This window comes from Lonchura striata, chromosome 1, assembly GCF_050655825.1.
Source record: "Lonchura striata isolate lonStrDom1 chromosome 1, ASM5065582v1, whole genome shotgun sequence".
NCBI classification, from domain to species: Eukaryota; Metazoa; Chordata; class Aves; order Passeriformes; family Estrildidae; genus Lonchura; species Lonchura striata.
Genome location: NC_140703.1, coordinates 114219306 through 114243052, shown reverse-complemented (window position 1 = coordinate 114243052; position 23747 = coordinate 114219306). Strand labels below are relative to the sequence as shown.

The 23747-nt window shown below is 43.4% G+C and overlaps 1 protein-coding gene across 1 annotated transcript in view; it reads left to right on the top strand.

The window, feature by feature from the left end:
* The window catches only part of UMODL1 (uromodulin like 1), a 74261-nt gene that overhangs the window by 24722 nt on the left and 25792 nt on the right, over positions 1-23747 (top strand). The window contains exons 2-10 of the mRNA XM_085588521.1: positions 3844-4086; positions 10713-10874; positions 11745-11851; positions 13010-13202; positions 14027-14167; positions 14929-15045; positions 16700-16954; positions 18370-18482; positions 20958-21177. Coding sequence (XP_085444647.1) covers positions 3909-4086; positions 10713-10874; positions 11745-11851; positions 13010-13202; positions 14027-14167; positions 14929-15045; positions 16700-16954; positions 18370-18482; positions 20958-21177 — 1486 coding nt within the window. The 5' untranslated portion in view covers positions 3844-3908. The remainder of the gene's footprint in view (positions 1-3843; positions 4087-10712; positions 10875-11744; positions 11852-13009; positions 13203-14026; positions 14168-14928; positions 15046-16699; positions 16955-18369; positions 18483-20957; positions 21178-23747) is intronic.

The window sequence follows — 23747 nt, the reverse complement described above, 5'->3', positions numbered from 1 at the left end:
CAAGGAAATGTTATAACCAAAATTATTTCGGTATTAATTCTGTTCCACTCTGATTATTTAGCCATTCAGGTTACAAACAAATTTAAAAAAAACCCAAAATCAAAAAGCTGAAACAAGATTTTTTTTTCACCCCACACCTTCATGCCTTGAAGCATTTGCAGAGAAAGGTATTCTTGGAGCAGTCTTAAAACATGGCATGGGAATACTTTCCAAAATGCAATGACAGCTGCCTGCTCCTTGTCAGGCACTTGTGCCTCATGTGAGGTGTTAATGGATCAAACACATTGAATAAAAAGCAGCAGATCTCTGATTCCTGCTCCAGAACCCACATTTACTTTCCTGTCCCATTGTCCCACAGAGTTATCCTAAAGTTACAGGATAACTGATTTCTCTAGCTCACTTCTTCCATTTCCTCCTGTGTTGCTATAGGACATGTGAAAGCACAATGTGAGCCACCTGCTATTTCGAGGTAAAGAAAGAAGGTTTATTTTCTGACTCCAACTTTTATACTTTCCCAAAGGTGACATTGGATTGGAGAGTGGATGGGCCACCTCTCCAAAGACATTGGACAAACTACCAGTACATCAAGTTTCTCCACCCCCATGAAGGAATGCAAAACAATATGTTGTTTATAGGAATTGTGTGGGAAAGTTTTCTAACAGAATGTAAACTCAGAAAGCTTTAGAAAATCTTAAGAATCAGGGTGACACTCCTGCACAGCCATGTCCTGCTCAGAAATCCATCCCAGCCTTGGGTTCCTCTCTGGGCTCAGGCAACTCCTGGGCTTGAGCCAGGCTTTGAGCCAGGCTTTGAGCCAGACTTTGAGCCAGGCTTTGAGCCAGGCTGGGTGTCTTCCTGTCCCTCCTGACCAGCTCCTTTCACTCCCTACTTAGGGACAAGGAGAAGCTGGTGCCTCTCAGGGCTGTGGACACTCAGCCACTGTCCCCAGAGCCTCAGGGAGCAGCCACAGAGGCTTATCATTGTCACCTTATCATTGACTTTGTCACCTTATCATTGACTTTGTCACCTTATCATTGACTGTGTCCTGCTGGAGGCTGGCTGGGAGGAAGAAGCAAGGAGTGGGGTTTCCACTCTCAGTATTTTCCTGCTGAGCTGCTCCAAGCAGAGTGCCTGGAGCCTGCTGGAGCTCTCTGGCTCTCCAGGCACTTCCTGGAGCACAGCCCAGCATCAACTCTGCCTTTTGCTGCAGGAGCAAGGCACAGATGAGTGAGGCAGAGCTGGGCTGGGCTTCCAAAGGCCATTTCTAGACACCAAGTCTACTCACACAGAATCACACAGAATCACAGAATAATGAGGTTGGAAGAGACCTCAAAGATCATCAAGTCCAACCTATGCCCTAACACCTCGACTAGACTATAGCACCAAGTGCCATGTCCAATCTCTTTCTAAACACATCCAGAGATGGTGATTCCACCACCTCCCTGGGAAGACAATTCCAGTATTTTATTATTCTTTCAATGAAAAATTTTTCCTAATATCCAACCTAAACTTTCCCTGATGTAGCTTGAGACTGTGTCCTCTGGTTCTGTCAGTGCTGCCTGGTGGAAGAGACCGACCCCACCTGTCTGCAACCTCCCTTCAGGAGCTGTAGAGAGCAATAAGGTCACCTCTGAGCCTCCTCTTCTCCAGGCTAAACAACCCCAGCTCCTTCAAATGTTCCTCACAGGGTTTGTGTTCCCAGCCCCTCATCAGCCTTGTTGTCTCCTCTGGACGTGCTCAAGCATCTCAAGGTCCCTCCTGAACTGAGGGGCCCAGAACATGTTTTCTTCTGGACTGTCCCTGCACTGCAAATGGATCTTCCTCTCCCAAACTCTTTTCCTAGTCCTGCTCAAACTGCACAAATGTCTTTTGTTTAGCTGTGATAAAAGCACAGGATTCCTAAAAGCCTAACATTTTTTTTCCTTCTTGAATTGTTTTTAATATGCTTCATGTTTTCAAGCAGGAGATAAGTTGTACAAATAAGATTAGCTGTAAATGTTTTAAATATGCCTGTCGTGTATATTGTGTTAGCTTCAGTCTGTCTGTTGGGTGACCCTGGTGCCCTCAGAGCTCTCAGAAAAAAAAAAACAAAAACAAACAAAAAACCAGTCCTGCTATATTTGAATCTCTGCAGCTAATTCATATTTATCCTTATTAAAGTTTCTTCTGCTTTGGTTAGAGGATGATACAGGCATCTTAATTCCATCTGATCTGTTTCCCAAATGGGACACAGGGTGACTCAGCCCCTCTGGCTCCTGTAACATCTCATTAGGAGCCAGCCTGATGTCTGTGACATGACTGCAGGTTGCTTAGTGCTAATTCTTAAACCCCATCTGCTTTTGTTGCTGCTGTTGGGGTTTCTTTCTGTTGTTTGGTGTTGGGTTTTCTCCCCTATCTCTGCTGAGTTTTCTCCCCTATCTCTGCTGAAGTATTTCAGTCTTAAGCAAAGCACCTAACAAGTTCACTCCTCATCAGAAATGGTTTTAGAACCCAGGAAGCTGAGTCCCTTCCCCAGACCTGTGTGAAATGATGCAGTTAATGACCTTATCAGTGACTTTGTCAGTGAACCACTGCAGGTTTCCAATGGCTGATCAACAAGGTCTGCTACAAATGCAGAGAGGCAGTGCAGGATCTCCAGGAATACCTTTTGTGTCAGATACCTGGAAGTGCTTCCCATTGATGTATGAGTACCCACTTTTAGCCTAGGGTGATGTCTGAAGGATGTCTTATTCCAGACATCTACTGTGACTCATCTGCCCGTGAGTTCCTCACCCTTTGTTCCCTTTATAGGCAGTGAGGAGTGATGAAGGCTTTGGCAGCAGAGGCTGGAGTGGGCTTTTAAACTACTTGGATGAGTCTGCTCTGGAAGTTCCTATTGTGCTCTACTGTTAATTTATATCAACATATGTAAATTTCTTTAATATTAACTTGAGTTAAATTGCCCCTTTTCCACCTCGCATCTGAAGGCATCAAGAACTCTTTGAATTTTCTGCCAATCTTCATCCTTTCATGACCAAAGTGATGCCTATGACAAGCAGTCACTACCAATTCTTTCTTGTGTCTGTTTTTTGAAGTGATGTTCTTCCTAACGTCAGCCTTCCTGGAAATCATTCATCTGTGTTGGTTCTGCCACTGCTTTCTTACAACACTGTTTTCCACTGGATACTGCAGGGAACTTCTGCTCTGGGGTGAAGTTGGAGTTCTGGATGCTGAGAATTTTAGACTTTCTGTACAGACAGACTCTGACTCCCTGGAGAACACTGCATTTGACCTGAGGCCATGGAACAGCCTTCCAAAATTGATTAACAGCACTGGGATTATGGATGTGTGGTTATTAGAAGTGTGTAATATCACAGGGTGGAAAATTTAGAGTTTGATGTTTTAGAATATAGAAATAAATATGAAGCAAGATGGAGGTTTTAGGGTGTAGGCAGGTTGTTCTTCTTTACCTTCCCTTCCTTGTTCTTCACCTTCTCTTCCTTCTTTTTCATTGGTTTGGGAGGAATTTTATAATTGGACAGAAAAGTCTGCACTGCGGACTTCAAGGGATCAGTTAAAAATGAAAATATGACACCTAAATGTGTCATTTCTTAATTGGATCGTTTATCCTTAAAAGACCTTGTAACAAGAGATAGTTGGCCATTTTGTGCCTTGTTAATGAAGGACTGCAAAACTCACTGCTGTGAGGCTGTAACATTGATAAGAAACAATAAACATCCAATTCTGAACGTGAACTATCAAGTGGCTTCAATTCCAACCTTGACAGAGGTAGAAAAGGAAGCCAAAAAGCAGCAGGGCGACAAGTTAATGCTGATCCCTTTCTTTCCTGTTTCTGTTTCCTAGAAAAAGGCCTCTCTTTGCTAGGGTACCATCTGTGCAACTACACCCTGACCAGAAGTGTGTTTAAAATGGTTGCCTACCAAAAGTCCTATGAGAAGAACACATCCTGTGGAGGGTGGATCCCGTGGATGGTGTGTCCCCAGACCCGCTACAGAACAGAGTTTCACACTGTTGAAGTCCCTGAAACCATCACTCTCACAGATTGCTGTGAAGGATATGAACAAGTTGGACTCTACTGCTCTCTAGGTAAGTTTTAGTCAGATGAAGAGAGGAAATAAATGCTTCTTATGGAAGAAGATTCACTTCAGCTGAGATGTGTAAAGGCTTAATTCAGTTCAGGCCATAGTTCCTATTCAATGAAATAACTGATTTTAAAATAATGTACAGTGAACTTTGTCCAACATGGCAAGGAGCAGACATAGCAGATTAAAGCTCCCGATTCTTGCTCTTTGCCACCTCTTATCACAAATTCACTAAACTTCCAGGGGAGCCTGAGGAAGGCAGCTGCTTGTTAACCCTTCAAGGGCTCATTACCTGTCCAGGTTCAGACCAATATCCCTGGCCAAGAGCAAAAATTCACTCTGGTGTCTGCTCTGAGCCTGCCTGCATTTACACTGGGAGCTTTCTCCTCTAAAGTAATTCAGGATGCACTGGGGATAACATCTCCTTTGATGTGGAGCAGGGTCTGTTCCCAGAATGCAAACCCAATTTTGGTTCAAATTTAAAACAACCTGTGACCTCAGGGCAACTTTATACCAGATGCTGTCCAACCAAAACTAGACTAGGACCTATTTTCTTAGGACTTCCTTGGTTACCTGTGCCTGTGTGGGAGGTCTGAGAACTGGTAAAGCTTTTGGTGGATGTGATCTAACATCTGAGTGTTAATAAGGCTCTGCTCAGGAAGACTCAACCACCTTTGTCTCAAGATGGAAGCTTTTTCCCCTTCCCACATCAGGGTTGCCAGTTGTCAGTCAGAAATTTATCACAACTTGAGACATAGATGGAGGGGATTCCTTGAGGAAAAGGAACTTTCTTTTTCCAATGGATAAATTTATATGCTTTTAAGCTGAGCAGGCATCTTGAATTATCTAAATCAGCACTGAACTGTTCTGTCATCCAGAAAAGTTCTGCAGGACATAGTTTTGTCTCCTATTTTCAGTGTGACATTGCATTTTCCTTATTTCCACTCTGCAGTGTGGACCTGGGCATTTACATAACCACACACAGGAACAGCAGATTGAAAGGAAAGGTCCTATTGCAGCTCTGGCCCTTGTTTTGGGTCATGAGACTTGGGTGACTCAGATCTGTGGGAATGTCCCCAAACCTGCTCCTGCACAGGATCATGTAACGTGGCATGAGGGGGGATGAGCCATATGTCCTGTCATGGGACCTGTCAAGAACAATGTGCTCATCCCACATTTAAGTTGCTTCAGAGCATTGGGAAAAGAATTTCCAAACTTTTTTTTTCCCCCAGGCATTTTCTCTACAGTCACAGGTAGAATATTGTGTCTAGCAGGATTTTAACAGAAGGATGGGAATACAAAAATGGTCGATGTGCTTTACTTGTTCCTAAAGTTATTTGCTAGAGAAGAGAAAATAAAGCACAATTCTTAATTTACTGCTATTTTTTGGCTCCATGGCTGTTGTGGAGTCTCAGCAAAGCAGAATTTGAGCTGCAGGTTACTGTGTGCCCAAGCAGATTTGTCAGGCAAAGGATCTGCTGCTGATCATCCCTACTTTTCAAGCATCAGATCCACGCTGGGGAAAATCTGCAGTACATCTAATTATGGTTGAGAAGTTACTTCACTGAAGTCTTTTGAATACACAGACATGTGCACACATGAGTGCCTGTAAGTATCAAATGGCAAGACTGAGAAACAATCAGAGAAAATGGCTTTTTAATTCTGTAATACAAGGAAAGAGCTATGCCAGCTAAATGTGGAAAAGTCACCATGGTTGTCACTGTTTGCACAAGAAATTCAAGTGTTTCTGAACCTCTGAAAATCAAGACCATCTTCTTGTGTGGAAAAGAAAGCATCTTGCTAACACTTGAAATGTTTTTTTCTCAGTATAATTCTGTCTCTTTAGAGATTCCCTAAAAGCATCTCTAGGGGTATTTTAGGCTTGAGAGCTGTTGATGATTCTGTTTCATCCAACATGAACAAATCTGTAAATCTCTTGTAAAGCTTAGCTGCAGAATTTCTATCCTGCCTTTGTCATGTTGGACACTCTGGGCAAGTTTGTCCATGAAATATTGTGGTCACCCTGACACTTTTTCCTGTAAAAGTTAACTTGGGAATATTTGAAACCATTTAAGGATTTGTATGGCTTCTAGGTGATTTCCATGTTTACATTATTCTAGTATCTTTGCTTTTCAGGGTATTAGTCATAAATTCTGTGAATGGTAATGCACTGTCTAGACACAGACTTAAATAAATGATGAGAAGAGAAACTGGAACTGCAGAAATTACTGCACAGCACGCTGCTGAACTGCTGTTATTTTCTTCTTGACGTTATCCATGCTGGCGTGCTCTCCATCCTGCCAGGAGTGGAAAGGTCTCCATGACCTCTTCCTGGCCACTCCTCACCTTTTCTTCCTAGAAGGAAACAATTACCCCAGCCTGGGATATGGCAGGCCCTGCTTTTATGATTTCTTTATTCTAGATCACTGGTTAAGTTGCTCTGGTAGTTCTCAGCAGTTGTGTGTCCATCAGGATAGTGTTACACACAAATGACTTTGACATTTTTAAATAACAGCTGGAAATTTAAATATCTAAAAGTTAGGAAGTGCTGGAATTAATTCTTAAGGTAGAATTAAATAAAAGAACCTTTGTTTTCCCTCTTTTTGTCCATGCATGCAGATCAGTGAACTCTTTTAATTACCTGATCCAGCTCTGCAGTGCCCCAAGGACCACATTTCCCAGTGCCCAGGGATGATGGAGCCCCCTGAGGAGCTTTCCATTCCTGTGTACCACCCTGACCTCCACATTCAGTGCTCTGCTCAGCCTCTCACTGAATAGACAATTATTTATCACCTCTAAAGGTGAATCCTGGGGGATTCACAGGCAGCAATTTGTCTTCACAAAGGCTGTGGGAAGCGAGGGAGCTTCTGTGTCATTCACAGATGGGCAACTGAGCTGCAGAGAAACTGAGATCAAACCATTCCGTGTTGGTTTCAGACCTGTCTTCAGACTTTAACTTTTTTAAGTTAAAAAGTTTTAACCTTTTCATGAATTTATTCTGATTTTCATGGTGCTTAGTGCTGCTTTGAACAGCTTGTACAGTTGGGGCACAGGGCTGCAGGTCAAGCTCATGGACCTGTGAAAGCCTGAAGGTTGTTTTATCATACAAATCTTGTCTTTTAGGTAGAGACAGGATCCAGTTCTCCAGGCTTGTTTCCAGCTGCCTGAATGGATGCTATGGTTATTTCTCCTGGTGGTTGGCTTGCTGCCCACTTTCCAGCATAAGATGAAACCAGAGAGCTCCTTATCTGCCATCTAACCCTGACTGATCCCCAGCTAGCGAGGGAAAGAGTGCATCAGCACATGAGAAGGCTGTTTTTTAAGCACACACATACAAAAATACCTTGAAATAAGAAAATCCAAGACAACTTTAATTGTGGAGTTTCTTGAGAGCACTTGATTTGCAATGTTCAAGTCAGGCTTAAATCGGCGTGCCTTGTGTGCACAGCTTATGAAGGTTTTCAGAAAAACAACAAAAAAGTAAAAAAGGCTCATTGTAGGTGTCCAAGCAGCTCCTCAGCAGGGCTGGGACCTTCCAGAGCTGGCATGCAGATGTTCCCATGCTGGCTGTACCCAGAGCTGCAGGAGCTGGCCACAGCTGTCCCTGTGCTCGGCTGTCACAGGAAAGCCAGGGGACAGTGGTGGCACATATGGGCAGCACTGCAGCATCAGCCTGGGCTGAGAAGGTGCCAGAATGTCCTGTTGGACTTCACCCAGAAGCAGGTGGCTCCTGCTGCCCTGCAGCAGTTTGTGTCCCTTGTGTGCCCCCAGCAGCTGCAGAAATGGGATTATCAGCATTCCCTGCCTGTTCCCCATGGATGCTGCAGATGGGAATCCTGTCTGGGAATTGCCTTGTCTCTTTTTGAGCCCACTGAAGCTGTCTGTCTCCACACCCCCTATGCTGACAAATGGCAGAAGTTCCTTCCTGTTTGGGTAAAGAAGTGAGTTCTTTCACCCATTTTATTATTGTGGGCTCTGGTGAAAACCAGCTCTGCCTTCATCTTGCCCCCTGCCTTTGGGATTCTGTAAACTTTGACCACATCCCCCTCAGCCTTTTCCTCTCTGAGGCAAAAGGAACACCCAGGAAGGGTGTTAAATATTTGTCAGATGCCGGATCAGCACAAATCCCAATTAAACCCCTGGAGAGGCAATTAGGATGGAAAACATCCACCTGAGCAAGTAAAGCCTACCAATGCTCAAGGACCCCAAACCCAGGCTTGTGTGATGAAAACTGCCAGCCTGCCTTTGGAACAGACTTTCCCAGGAGCTTCCTCTGTAATTTCATAGATTTGTCTCCACCTTCTGATACGTGAGACAAATGCAGGGTTGCTGGTCCCTGGCTCCACCACACCCTCTGGAAGAAACCATCCCTTCCAGATGGAAGAAGGGAGGGGAAGGGGGTTCTGGCTGAGCTAATGTTGTCCCTCAGCATCAATCTCCTGGGAGATGCCCCATCCTGCAGTCACAGCAGATCCAGCATCTGTCCAGAGGCAAGCTGGCAAGTGACCTTTGGTTGCTAAGCTGCAGTTCTGCTTCCATACATTTATGTAAATAACAGAGGAGAAAAGCCTGTACTTCATCCAAATGACAAAGGAGTTGGCTGGCTTGCTCCTCACTGCTTGCCTGGGAGGTGACTGTCCCCAGCATGATTGAAGGGGAGAGCATAAATTGGATTTCCAAAGTGCATCTGGTACAATTAGGCAGAAATGTGAAGTGAATCCATCTCTGTTTCTGTTGATCTGAAAAAGATGACCTTTTGATTTCAGATAAATGGCTACTGTGGCACCCAGCCAGGACTCAATAGTGTTTTCTGAGATTGCATGTGACTCATTAAACCATTTGCACTGTAGTTAAACACACACACACACACACACACACACACACACACACACACACACAAAAAAAAAAAAAAAAAAAGAGACACAGGTGGGAAAAAAAACAAAAACCAAAAAGCTGCTTTGAACCTCAAACCTGTTTGAACTGCACCTGAACCTCAGAGCTGGAGCAATTTCCACACCTGGATCCAGCTGACCAGGATCCACCTGGTTTGAACAGTAAGGAGCACTTGTGAATAGGAGATTTTCTAACATGAGGAAATTCCTTGGTTCTTGTGTTTGTGCAAAATCCAGTGTCAGAGGCTGCTTAGCTCCCTGCACAGGAGGCTGAGAAGGAGCAATCATTTGAGGCTGGGAATTAATGTGAGCCTCAGCTATGGGCAGCTGAGGCTGTCTCCCACCTGAATGTGGCTTTGAAAATCAAGAGGGATATTTCTAGGGAAATGACCATTTTGGGGGAACCACCTGTGGAGTGCCAACCCAGAGAGAAGAGGACCTGGGACATGCATGTGGCAGCAAGTTATGCAGATTCAGGTTAAATCTTGGTTAATTAAGATCATTTCCCTGGCTAAAAATGTTACTTGGCAGAGACCAAAAGTGCTAAATTCAGTATCTCCTCCTGCTTCTCAGAAACCTCACATTTACTCTCATCCAGAGCTTTGGGATAACAGAAATTGTAAACCCACAGGGCTGACTGTTCAGAATAGATTTATAGTTTGCTGTGGACTTTTCACTTGGTATAGGTTTTATAACGTCAAATGTGGTTTTCCTGCACCACGACTGTTTCTATTGCAGCAATCAGGTTCATTTTACTCCTGGCTGTCTTCAGTTGCTCAGTAAAGGATCAAAAACCTGGAGGTGCAAAATGAATGGAAAAGAGATTTCTTTCAGGTTGCTTAGAAAGACCAGAGCTGAGCATTACATGGAGCTGTGTTTAAGAGTGTGGGTAAAGAAGTGAGTTTGTAGGGCTTGGAAATGTTTTCTTTTCCTCCTTAGAAGAAATTTTTTTGCTGGCACTGGCCCAGAACCACTGTCTGCCCTTGGCTTGGGAAGCAGCAACCTCCTGCCTCAGCTGCCCTCTCTGCAGGGCTCTCTGGCATGGGCTACCAAACTCCTGGAGTGGCCAGCTGGAACAGAATTACTGCAGCTAAGGTTAAATTTGTGCCACAAAATGTTAAATGGAAGTCCTCAACTTCTCTCTTACACAGTACCTGTTTTCTTTGATCATTATATATTATTTGGATTAGTCACAGCTGATAGGGAAGGTATAGGGTGGATATTAGGAAAAAATTTTTTCACCAAAAGAATAATAAAGTACTGTAATTGTCTTCCCAGGGAGGTGGTGGAATCACCATCTCTGGATGTGTTTAAAAAAAGACTGGACATGGCACTTGGTGCTATAGCCTAGTTGAGCTGTTAGGGCATAATTGGTCTTAATGATCTTAGAGGTCTCTTCCAACCTCATTATTCTGTGATATCAGGCATATTTTCTGTTTCTCATTGTCTCCACATTTAGAAACTTACCTATGAGCCCATCCATCCATAATTATTAATGGAAAGTTAGAAACTCAAAATTTCTCTAACAGAAATGTCACGGACAAGAGAAAGACCTGAGAATATTTACACCCTTGAAATGAAATAATGATAATTTTAGGTTGCTGTTTTCTTCCCATTAAAAACTCAGAACAGACACACTTCTAAAGTGAGGAGGAGGTGTTTGGTATAAATTAAATATCACAATTTTATGGAAACAACTTTCTGTATTTTTGTTCTCAGAAATGTTTTTGTTACTTAGCCCTCAATAGATCCAGTGTATTTGCCTCAAGACCTGGTATTTGTCCAGTGAAGGATATGGAAACACTTGATTATCCTTGCACGTTTGATACTCAATGTCCAGGGCTGAAAAAATGCTGCAGCTCATCCAAAGGAGCAGGCTGTGTGGATCCCATGCCAGAGGGTATGTTACTGATAAATTCCAGACTGCTTCTAATAGAAATATCCTTAATTTTCCCTCCTGAGGGTGGGAGTGGGCAGGAAAACTGTTACCATAGCTCTTGCTGAAACAAATATGGGACTGTGCCTGGGATGGGTTCCAGGAGATTCAGCTTCACTTCTTGCACCCGTGGGTGGTATTCACCTGCCCTCTGAACAGAGACACTCTGAACTGAGAGGTTTCTCAGGATTTCTCATGAGAGAAGCAGAAATCAGAAAAGAGAATCAAAACAATTCTTATCTCATTCACTACTCCCTGTTTGTGCCCATGTAGAATATAGTATAGAGATTGTTTACTCAAGGTGGTCACTTGATTAAATTCTAGTAATAGTTGTTTAAATTCATTAACCAGTTAAATCCACAATTGTGCCAAGACTCTCAGCAGAGTCACAAGTTTTTCTTATTAGTAATAAGAAAGTAGTTAATAATAGTTAATAATAGTTCTATTATAGTCAATAATAGCTCTTGTAAATGTGATATATAATATAATATAATATAATATAATATAATATAATATAATATAATATAATAATAATAATTAGCCTCCTAAAATCATTTGAGTTCAAACATCATTCTTCCCAGGTGTTGGGGGCCACTTTTACTATGCCCATGAGCACTGAGTGGTGTGTGGGTGCTGTGGGTCCAGAAAACCTCCCCTGGATCCTTCTCCTTCCCTGGCTCTTTGCCTGTGGCATGTGGCAAACGAGGCCCTAGCTGGCCCCCACGTTTGCCAAGTGAAATCTTGCTTTGTTAGCTCAGAGCCTCCCTGAAGCTCTGTCACCTTCTGCAGCACCAGACCTCAGATGACTTGGCTGTTTTATTTCCTACGCTGCAGGGAGGATGTTCTGGTACAATGTGACAGTGCTGGTGAAAATGGATTTTAATGAATTAACCCGGGTGGATTCCCACCTTCTGAATCATTCCCGCCTTTTGCACTCCATGGTATGTACAAAAACAAACTCTTCCCTCGTTGTGCCCATGATTCTGTTACTCAGGGGCCACTCTTTGCTCCCCCTTTGTTCTGCCAGACTGATTTTTTTTTGGCCCTATTTCTGATTATTTCTGTATTTCTGATTACTGAATGTACAGATGCATCCTTAAGCAATTCAAGTAACATTGATTTATCAGCTTCTTCAGCACATGTTTCAGGTCTCTTCCAAGGGCAATTTAAAACCATTCTGAAATAAAGGGTTTTCCTGCTTAAGCAGTGCTTGTTCCAGCTCTGTCTCAGTTCAATTTTGGGCCTGTGACAGACTGGGATCAGACTGCAAGACCTTCAAAGCATGACGTTTTCTGATATGGAATTTTAAGTTAAGCCTTTCCAAGACAAACCCATCTGCCATAATGTGCTGGCACTGATGGGCAGGAGAACAGAAATAATAACAAAAGTGTCCTTCTTCCTCCTATCTGATTTCCCCTTCTCATATCCTAAAAAAGTAAGAAACCCTGGTGTTGTTGCTGTGTAGCAGGGGCAAGGATCCACCAAGGCTTTTACATCTTGGTCTAAAATAAACAATGAGAAAGTGAAACACTCAGGAAATGGGGAGTTGAGGTGAAGCTGTTCAGTGAGCTGCTACTCAGAGTGTCCTGCTGTTTGTTCCTCACTCTCAATGCTCAGCCCACCAGCGAATCCCTTCTCTCATTCCTGACTCTCAGCTGGGATGGTTTGGTCTCTCTTAATCCCACCCTTCATCCTGAGTCTATTGCTTTTCCTCTTTTTCTTTCTATTTCCTTTGCCAGCAGTCCATTTAGCTGTTCAAAGGAAGAAGTGCTGGACAGCTTTATTGCAGGTGAATTGTAGTGGTCTCTGTAATTTACTTTAATCCATGGAGACTTTGCAAAGCAGGACTCTTCCCACCTATTTCTGGGTTACTCCTTCTGCCAAAGCATTTTGAGATCAGCTCCACACCCCCCAAGCTTGGCATTTCTGTAACATAAATCTGCTGTGAAATGTGAAAATAAGAACTCACCTTGCATCAGTACAGGCCTGAACCGCTTTGCCATGGTTTCTGAATTGCTTTCTACACTCAGATTATGATAATAAGCACTGAATAATTCATGTGCTGGGAATTGAGCCATGTTTGCTGCCCTGTTTTCCAGGTCACTGGTGCACTGCAGCCCCTGAATGCCTCTGTGCACCACATCCAGAGCAACCCTGGGGACGTCTACGCTGGGACAGTGACCTCCCAGCTTCTCGTGGGCACGCAGCACCCAGCTCCTCTGGCAGAGGTCTCCTCCTCCCTGAAGGCCATGGTGAAGCGTGTGTATGAAGTGATTGACACACAAGTGCAAGGTCACTGACTGTAATCCTCTCACATTTTAGGGGCTTTTGTCCCTCCTCACTTGGCATCTCATTTATAGAACCATTAATTTGCTTTCAAAGATAGCACAGAGGATCTTGCAAACTGCAAACCTGGCCCTGACCCTTCTGTTATAGAATGGAGTGAATATATATATATTTTGGAGTGAATAGTTTGGGAGGGAACACTTCTGAACCCTCACATTTATTTTCTCCCAGTAACATCATTTTTCAGATGAAAAAGCAAATATGTGCATATTTGTAGCACAATCATTAGTTGTATTAAACAGGCTCTTAAAAAAATCTGTTTTCTTGGGAAGCAGATATATTCTTTTGCCATGTTACTTCCAGTAGCTTGTATGAAACAAGTCATATTTATAGTCTGTTAATTACTATAGCATGTTACTACATAATTTTTAAATGTTACATAAACATTTCAATATATTAATTTTAAATTATATCAAGCTACTTATTGCTCTGCAGTTGTCTGAACGTTTTCACTCCAGAAATGCATTATTCTTATTCTGTGTTTACTCAGTTTTTTTACTGTTTTCAGTGAAATCACTGGGTAGTCCTCCTTCCACCTGTGCTGACATCTCAGGTTTGGATGGCATCCTAATTTGAAGCTGCCCCTAATTGTCCTCTAATTCCAAAGAATTGGGATAAAAAGTGATAGGGTGGTAACATCCAGAATGGTTTTAACAGCATTACTGCAGATTTACACTGAATTTATCATAGCCAGAGCCTGGTCTACACACAGTACAGATTTATTTTGATGCTGCTCCCAATATCTGTACAAGGTGTATTGCTCTTCCTAGATGTCAATGAATGCTCCTATGCTGAATTCAATGCCTGCCCTGAGAAAAGCAGCTGTGTGAACCTGGAGGGTTATTACAGCTGCCACCCTCAGCTTGAACATGCCACTGGCATCCCTCACTGGCTGAGCCCAAGGAAGGAAGGTAAGAAATGTAGGTCTCACCCTGGGAAGTGCTGAGGATCTTCCTGCAGGACTTTGTGCTCCTTTGCAGGAGACACCTGCAGGAATTTCTGGAGCATGAGTGCCCCTTCTCCTCCTGTTGGGAGAAAATGCCACATAAACCTGTTACCTGTTTCTGATGGAAATGCAGAGTATTTATTTCACAGATCCTTGTGTTTCCTCTATTTCACCCTGAGCTGTCCTCACTCATCTGCCAAAAGCTAAAGCTTCAGACCCTACTGCTTCTCAGAGCAAGTCACTTGTCAGTGCACCTCCCCAGCCTCTTGAGGAAAAATTAGTGGCATTATTTCTACCATTTTCATTTTTTCCTGTTTTGATTGCAGCCCTGACTCAGTGGTTGTATGATCCCACCCTGAGCTCCTGCACTGCTGCTGAGCTCTCTGCTGCAAGCAGCTGGAGTTTGGCACTGGCTGAAATAATTCCTTGTGGTACCAGTTCAGCAAAATATACTTTCAGCCCACAGGCATCAATGTGCCTGCTAATAGGCTTTAAGATAATGAGATGAATAACTGCTTGCAGATTCAATGCTTTAATTAGAAAACAATCCTACAATCCCTTAAGCTCAAAAATGGAGATAATGTACTACTTTATGCTTTTGTGATATGATAACTTTTTTATTTGTATTACTCTATTGCTGTTTTTCATGTGCAAAACCTGAATGGTATTATTTTGGATTTATTTTCTTAGAAATACTCTAACTCTGATAATGTGATTTTCCTCTAGGCATTGTAGTATCTACTCCAAGTTCAGTAAATGCTGTTAACACTGGCAGTAGCTCTCCTTCTCTAAGGAAATCAAGTCTCTTGTCCATAACCAACCAATCTACAGATGCTGGGTGCTGTAAGTAACCTTGGATTTTAATAAATGATTTCTTGATTTGTGATGGGAACAAACCTCAGTAGATCTGTGTTTATATGGGTGATCCAGCCCTTTCAGGCAAGAGTTATTACAATCCATTGAACAACACCCTGCTCTTCTGTGGGAGGAAATAGATTTAAGTTGTTCTTTGAGAGTTCAGAGAGACAGGCTGGGTATTCTTGAACTTCATCCACAACTTCTGATCAAAGCTGAAGCCAGAGGAATTAAACTGAGGCCCCTCTAGTGCAGTGGGGAGCTGTGGCAAGCACATTTCTCTCTCTCTCAGGATTTTTCATAGAGGTGCACAGAGAGAAATGAAAGAGAAAACAATTTCTATTTCTGCTCCTTGTTTTTTCTATGTGGAAATATGTTTGGAGAATTGTTTACCTGGGGTGATTCCTTGATTGGATTCTGGTGAGGATTGTTTGAGCCTGATGGCCAATCCAACCCACCTGGGGCTGGACTCTCAGAGAGGGTCACGAGTTGTGTGAGAGAGTCAAAGAAAGTAGTATGTAGTTTTAGTATCTTCCTTTATATAGTATATTAATGTATTTTAGCATAGTTATAATAAAGAAATAATTCAGCTTTCTGAATTGAGTCAGACATCATAATTTCTTCCCATTGGGTTCAACTGCATTTACAATAGGGAGTGGCTTTGGGGGTGTTTGGCTCAGAGTGCTGGAAACAGTAGTGTTCTAATGAGGCAATTTATGAAAACAACCTTTTCTCCTTAGTCTAACCATTAGCATGAAAGACTTGAAGCTGTGGCAGCATCTCTGGGTTAGCATGGTGGTAATGCTCATCTCTCCTGGCCCCAGCTCTCTCCAGCAGAGGTGTCTTGTCTGGGCTTTCTCTCTCTCCTGAGCCAGACAGACTGGCTCTGCTGCAGGGCAACTCATCCTACCCAGTTCAAACACCTCCTCCTCCCAGGACAGGAATCACCTCTGAAGGGCCCTGTCTTTTCCCATTGACATGACAATGGTTGCACTGGGCTAGAGTGGAATGACAGGTGAAGTGTTGTACACCACTCTCCCCCAGCCTCTGTTAGCTGGGGTCTGGGAGGTGTTCCAGGATAAATCCAGGCAAGCTTTGCCTGAATGGAGGCATTTTGGTGATTAAAGTAGGTGCCAACACATGTAGAGTACCCAAAGTCACTCTTCCAAATTTATTCCTGTTGCTTGCACCTGTAGCTCGCTGGCTGATTATTTATGTGATTAGAGATTTGGAGGAGATTAGGTTGTCCAGAGGGATTGTGGCTGCCTCATCCCTGGCAGTGTTCAGGGCAGGTTGGACTGGGCTCAGAGCAGCCTGGTCTAGTGGAAGGTGTCCCTGCCCATGGCAGGAGGTGGAACTGGATGATCTTTAGGGCTTTTTCCAGCCCAAACTATTCAGTGATTCTATGATTCAACAGAAGTGCATATAGTAAAAGGAAATAAAAAGGTTAAATACTAAATGTGTCATTCTAGTGGGATGGTTCGTGGATGAAGGCATCTGCTGGTGTGAGAGGGGAAGATTCTATCCTGACCCTATTGACTGTCAGAGTGCTTGTCTCTAGTGGATTTAGAACAGCAGAAGGCATTAAAAGTGAAATGTTGCTTTTGCTGTGCCAACTCTTGCTGCTGTTTTCTTGCAACAGATCCCTCTGCAGTTACAAACCATCGAATCCTCAGTGTTACCAGCAACAGCTTTGAAATGTCCTGGCTTGTCAGTTCTACTCTGAACCACACTTTCCAAGTCCGGGTGGCCAAGGGCAATGAAACTGTGCAAAACCTGAAGACAGAGGAAATGCAAATGGATGTGTCTCACCTGGAAGCAGGTGTGATGTATTCAGTAGAGATCAGCTATGAAACTTGTGGAAAAACCATGATCTCCCGTCAAAATGTTAAAACAGGTAAAGAAACACTTTAAAATACATATATATATAATATAGTAGATCTCTATCTTCTCCCTTCACCTCCTTCCATCCCCACTCACTTGCAGTTCAGCAATGACCATTTAATCCTCACTTCTTTAGCACTTTTTATCTCATCTACTCCAGCATTTATTCACCCAGAATATAAGGCAGCAGAACTTTCGCCTTAGCTGATAAAGCAGTGCTGGATCTGATTAGACTATTACAGATATCAAGCTAATTCTTTTCTAAAAATTTATTTCTTTGATGCCTGGCACTGCTTTCTGCCACCCATGTCCCAGCAGGTCGTTTATCCATGGTTGATGGCTGTGGCCAGAGGGAAATCAAGGCAACTGGTTTGTCAAGGGCTCAGCTGAGCTAACAAGAGTGCCCAGAGGAAGGGCAGATTCTGCTGAATAAAGGATTAAAGAGAATTACAAGGACTGAGTAAGAGGGCTGCAGACTGTCTGCCCAGTTCTGTTCAATTAACTGATGGTGGGAGCTTCCTGAGGTCCTAGTGTGTTGATCAAACATAATTTTGATTTTTCTCTAGCCTTAAATTATTTCCTAGGCTTCCATGCAAATAAAGAAATAAATCTCTCCCCTTTTTCTCAAAGAGCAGACAGTGAACTCTTTATTACTGACCACAGTGGGAATGCTGCTGTTCATGTTTATCCCTAAGAGCCTTCCCTTTGATGAGATGAGGGATGACTCCAGTTTGGGTCAGAAGGAAATTACTCTCTTTGTGGAGGGATAGCAGGAGGTCTAGTGCTTACGAAAACAGAGAGCTGGACTTCAGAGTATGAAGTTGGAGCCCTTGAAAAAAGAAAATTTTCCAAGGATTAGTCCAAGGAATAACAGCCTTGGAGTGTTTATACAGGATAAAGCAGTTATAGATTCCTTGGCTCTTGGTTTTGGCTCCTGTGCTCTGTACAGTATCTGTCAGGGCTCACCACATACACCAGGGGAATGCACAGCTTTTTGTTGTGTTTTCAGTTTAAAAATATATTTACTATCCCCACTACCAAGATCAGGAAAAGAAATAAATAAAAACTGTGACTGGTAAGCCAGAGATGAGCCCATGAGTGATTCAGCCCTGGGTGCAACTTCAAGGCAGGAGTTATGTAGGGCCAGACCCAGGTATGTGTAAACCCACACATAAAGTATGTGTATACCCAGCTCTCATGCAGTTGCAATTAGGCACCAAAAGATCTCTTTAGACCTAAGTGCATCTTCTCGATGTATTAGAAGCTTGTAGGAGCCTGTTGGATTTATTTATTTTTTATTTATTTAATACCAAAATCTCTCAATCTTGACCTCTTTTCTTCCATCAACTGAGATTTTGGTCCACATAGATAAATTTTAACTGAATTCATTCCTATTTTGTCAGCATATTTTAATGTTGTGCTTTACAGAGGCCAAGATATTTGCTGTTACTATGAGGATTCTCAACTACAACTTCACTGATGATTTCCATAATTCCAGCAGCTTAGCATATGAGGAATTTTCAAGGCTGTTGCTTACAGAGGTAAAATGACTACATCTCTGTGTAATACATATGTTTGGGGTTTTTTTTTCAATGTGAAATTTATTTAATGTAATAGAAGATTTTATGCCTGGATGAAATATTCCTTCAAAATCAGCATTCTATTTCCTGTGACCTTTCTTTATAATTACAACACACCAGACAGATCAAGCCCTTGGCCTTGTTAGCGATGAAGCCAGTGAGAATTTTCCCTTGCAGAAGAGTGAAGGAATTACAAATGCAGGCATGCAAGAGAGGCTCCTTTCAGTGGATCTTTAATTTGGCAATAAACTCACAGTAAATTAACTTGAGGCTTTCAAATGGATTATTGAAATGGCATTCTTGGCATTCATTTCAGCACAGTCTGCTCAATAAATGTCTTACTCCTCTCAAATAAATAGTTCTCTGCCTGCTCTCTTTCCTCTTTCAGGGAAAGTGTCTGGATCAGCCTTTCTTCTCCAGCCCCATTCCTTGCCTGCACACGTGGCCACTCTCCACAGTCAGGTGTAATCAGCCAGAAACAAAACTTGAGTCATGATGTCTGGTGGCAGCTCTGAGCTTCCCAAAAAAGGGGGAGTTTTCAGATGGAGCAATCTCCTACAGTTTTGCTGCACAGAACAGGGCCCATACAGAGGAATTGGCATCTCCACCCAGCACAAGGCTTCCCCAAAACAAAGGGTAACCATGTGTGAATTTAAATGCAAGAGAAAAACCCAAAACAATAATGGAGCTATACATTCAAGAGCAGCAGAGAAGAGGCATTTGTCCAACAGAAATTTCTAGTTGAACCTCCTCACTTGGCTTTATTTCCCACAGTTGCAATTTGTTCACTTCTGGTGTGTAGGAACATTTTGGTGAATGAGTCCTCTCCGAGATGAATGCAGACCTGATTGGCTTCATCAGGATGGGAAGAAAAAGGAGCACTGCCCATCTGTGTTGCTTCTGCCTCCTTGGGTGTTTGCGGGCACAATATCCCCCTCTTGTTTCTTCTCTCCTCATTTTCTTGCCTCTCTACCCTGATGTGAGCTTAGACCAGCTACACAGCTTGTTTGTAGGAATCTTTTTGAGCAAGCTCTGACTGAATGGGAGCAAAACTGTGCTGATTTATGGCTCTGGATTCGTGCTCAAAGGCACAATTGGAGGTGTATGCAGGAAGAAAAGGCTCAAGCAAGAAGCTGCCTGCTAGACATGTAAGGTGAAACTGCCAGCTCCTGCACAGCTCAAATATTGACAGCAGTGTGCCAGCTTCAGTGCTCAGAGCAATGCTGTTTGTTCAGCTGAAGTGACTGCTCACTGGTATGGTAATTAACCATGATGTAATTGTGATGCTGCCTTGAAGCTGGGCTGTCTCAAACACGGTTTTTGGAGTTACCCACCTCCATTTTTCTTGGCTCTCATCCTGAGGTTTCTTTATTATTGGACTCAGACTGAGCTTGAACTGGAGAGTTCCAAATGCTCCCTGGGAACTAAAGCCATGCCCACAGTTGTAAATGAAACAAAATGTATATGTGACATACAGAGATAACATCAAGGCTCTGCTGCATGCACTTACCAGGACAGTTCAGCTCTGGTGCAGGCAAAAAGGGCCAGGGGGAATTCTTCACCCTTGAGCCAAAATTTGGAACTTGGTTTGTAAGACCAGTGGTCAGATGGATACAGTTTTCAGAGCTATCATAGAATTATATAATCACAGAATGTTTTGGGTTGGAAGAGGCCCTGAAGATCATCCAGTCCCAAACCCCTGGCATAGGCAGGGACTTCTTCCACCAGATCAAGTTGCTCAGAACCCTGTCCATCCTGGCCTTGGACACTTTCAATGATGGGGCATCCACAGCTTCTCTGGGTAACCTGTGCCAAGGCTTCACCAGCCTCAGCAAAAAGAAGTTTCTCCTGATATCTAACCTAACCCTACTCTCTGTCAGTTTGAAGTAATTCCCCCTTGTCCTGTCACTCCAGGCCCTTGTAAATAGTCTTGCCTCATCTTTCCAGTAAGTTCCCTTCAGGTACTGGAAGGTCACAATTAAGTCTCCCCAGAGCCTTCTGCTTTGCAGGCTGAACAATCTCAATTCTCTCAGCATTTCCTACAGCAGATCCTGCTGCCTCCTCTGGACTGGCTCCAGCAGCTCCTCATCCTTCCTGTGCTGGGCCCCAGGGCTGGAGGCAGCTCTGCAGGGGGGCCAGAGGGGCAGAATTACCCCCTCTTCTGCTGCCCACTCTGATTTTGGTGAAGCCCAGCACACAGAGAGTTTCTGGGTCCCAGTTCACATGGCCAGGGCATGCCCAGCCTCTCATCCACCAGCACCTCCAAGTCCTTCTCAGCAGGGTTGCACCAAGGAGACTTGCATTACAGTAATCTCTGAAAAATAAGGTTTCTCAAACACTTTGGAACTTTTATTTTTCCAGCATCTTCTATGTTGTGCTTACATAAATATTTAAAGTTGGCTCCCTAATTGTCAATGCTTCTTTCTCTTTGCTCAGCTTGAAAATTCATTTCCACCCAACATTTCTGCCTTGTACAAATCTGGGAAGCTGAAAGTGCAGATTGAATCCCTGGCAGCAGGAAGCCTCATTGTGAGGCTCAGAATCACCGTGCAGGATCCCAAGTTTCCAGTGGATGCATCCACATTTGCCCCAGTGCTTTCCTCCCTGCACAATGGCTCTGTGCTTGTGGTGGATCAGCAAAACACTGCAGTGAAAGGTGATTTTTGTTATTATTTTTTTCAAAGAAGAAAGCAGTGTTTGTGTTTTGATCATGTGCAGTATGACCAATATTCTTCACAAAATAGAAAAAGAAAGGATGTGGTTGGATAGAAAACCATGATGTGAGAATTCTTCCAGGGGTTTTATCCATAAGCCCAGAAGGGTCAGACAAAGGAGCACTGGCTGCCCCCAGGCACCTGCAGGCACTGCTTCTCCTCACTGTGGTTAACCCAAGTGGAGCCCTTGGTTTCCCTGTTCATTTTCCTCCCTCTCCACTCTGCCCCAGCTGGAAGTTTGCCATATCTTTCTCGAGCTGAATGGCAGACAGGATTACTGTGGAATATCTGTAGCTTTTAGATCCCAGAACTGCCTCTAGACAGTTTTGTGTTCCAAGATAGGGGGACTATATTTGGGCCAAGGTTTAAGTAATCTAACATCTTCCCTCTAGAAACCCAGCCAGAGGAATTCCCAGATGTCCTTATTGTGAATAGGACTGCAGAAACATGCATGGAATTTATGTTAAACCAGGCCTTTGTTTGATCTTCAGTAATCACCACTTTTATCTTCAAAGGACTGAGTTCTGTCCTCAGGTTTCCCAGCTGGCAGAGACAGCAGAGTTCAGAAAATTGCCAAAGCCAACAGAATGGGTTATTCTTCTCTCTTAGTGTGTTGAGCCTTTCTGAGCAGGAAAAACTCCCTTTGGAGTTGCAGAGCATATGCAGGTTAAGAACAACAGGACAGGAAAAAAAAAAACAGGAGACAAATCACACTTGAAGCCTACAAATAACACAGTGGCAGCTGAGACTGAATTGCAAGAGGCTGATGTGTGCCAAAATATTTTGTAAATGTTATTGATCCTGGGACCAAGAGGTTGAGGAAGAAGAAGGTGATGGCTCTGGATTGTCACTTTAGCTGCAGAAAACCTGGTGGCTTCCAGTAGCACCACACTTATCCAGGGGCACAGCCAACACCTCCACTCTTCCTTAGGGGCTGAGAAAAGGGGTTTATTTCTTAGCTTTACCCAAAGAGAGTTTCTTCAACATGAATTTCCTAAGTGGAAAATAAGGAGTGAAACACACAAAGGAAGGATTTATATAATGGGGTGATTTCCTTCCTGACCCTGGAGAGCCCCAGGACATGACCTTTGACAATCAATCCACCCAAACCCTGTCCCTGGATCCTCCCTGCAGCCTGGCCAGAACCAGACTTTGTGCTTGGCTTAGTGACAGTCCAGTCAACTGTGAAAAGCAGGGAGGAGAAGTCAGAAGGGACAGCACAACTGAAGGGAGTGGATCAGATCTCTTTGAAGGTCCATAAATTATTAAGTTTATTGCTGTGATGAATAGAGACAATAAAATCTGTTTTGTGGGGCATGGTAAGAGAAGAGAAAGGGATGTGTGCTGAGTCAGGCCCAAGATCCTTCTAGCACAATGTCCCAGCCAGGAGCCAGTTCCTGGAGAAGGCATCACCTCCCACAAATAATCCCTTAGCCAGCAACTGTTTTCAGCTCCAGAACTCCCTGAATCCAGAGTGAATTCTTTGGATTTGTTTATCCCCCATGAATCTCCCCCATCAAACCAGAACAATCTTTATCATCTGCAACTTCATTTGGCAAGGAATTTCACAGATTTTTATCCTTTGCATGTACCCCTTACAGGTGTATAATAGGTAATCAGAGTGAACACCAAGGTGGCATTTTAATAATTTTTGGACTAGGAGTGTTGGTTGAGGTCTGTGTAGGGAAGTGCTAAATGTGAAGGGCCAGAGAGGTGTCAAGAGTGCAGGAGAGTTCAGAACAGACCTTGGATGGGATGTGATGGTTTGGAGAGGAAAATAGTGCAGTGTGTGTGTGTTGTGTGTGTGTGTGTGTGTGTGTGTGTGTGTAAGTGCACAAGTGATGCACCAGTCAGTGCCAGCGTTTTGACCTGATGCATTATTGAATGTGCCATCAGAGGTGAAGGAATTTGCTTTAAAAGCTGTGCTAAGTGAGGAGAAAGGAAACCCTCAGAGACAATGGAGGCAGTGAATGTAAGTGATTTGACAATTAGTATCTCTCAGATGGCGTTGGAAGCCACCAAGGGTCACAATTATTTCATAGCACAGTTAGGAATTAATGAGATTTAATCTCTGGTGTTCAGTCAATCCTGCACATTTCTGCATTCCCTCTAAGTGGCTTAGGCTGGAATATAATATGCAACTGCTGGCCACAGGCATGTGAAATTGTCTAATGGAGACTATCATGGACACAGCAATTACCCAATGACAAAGTGAAAAGAATTGAAATATTAGCTAGAAGGAAGGAAAAGCAAGCAGAAAGATGAGTGTGTGTATGTGCATGCACATGGAATGGGACGTTCCTTTGTTTCAGAGAAATAATCACCATCATTAATCTGCAAGTTTTGCAGAACAAGCACTTATGTTAATTTGTTATTCAGAACAATTTTCTAGCCTCTGATCAGATTATTTGTTCCAAGACACAGTTTTTAGCCTCATTTGCTGCTCTCCCTCTTTCAGGCCCTGAGGCAGGAGGTGAATGCACAAGGCAGTCACACAGGGAGGGCTCACCTG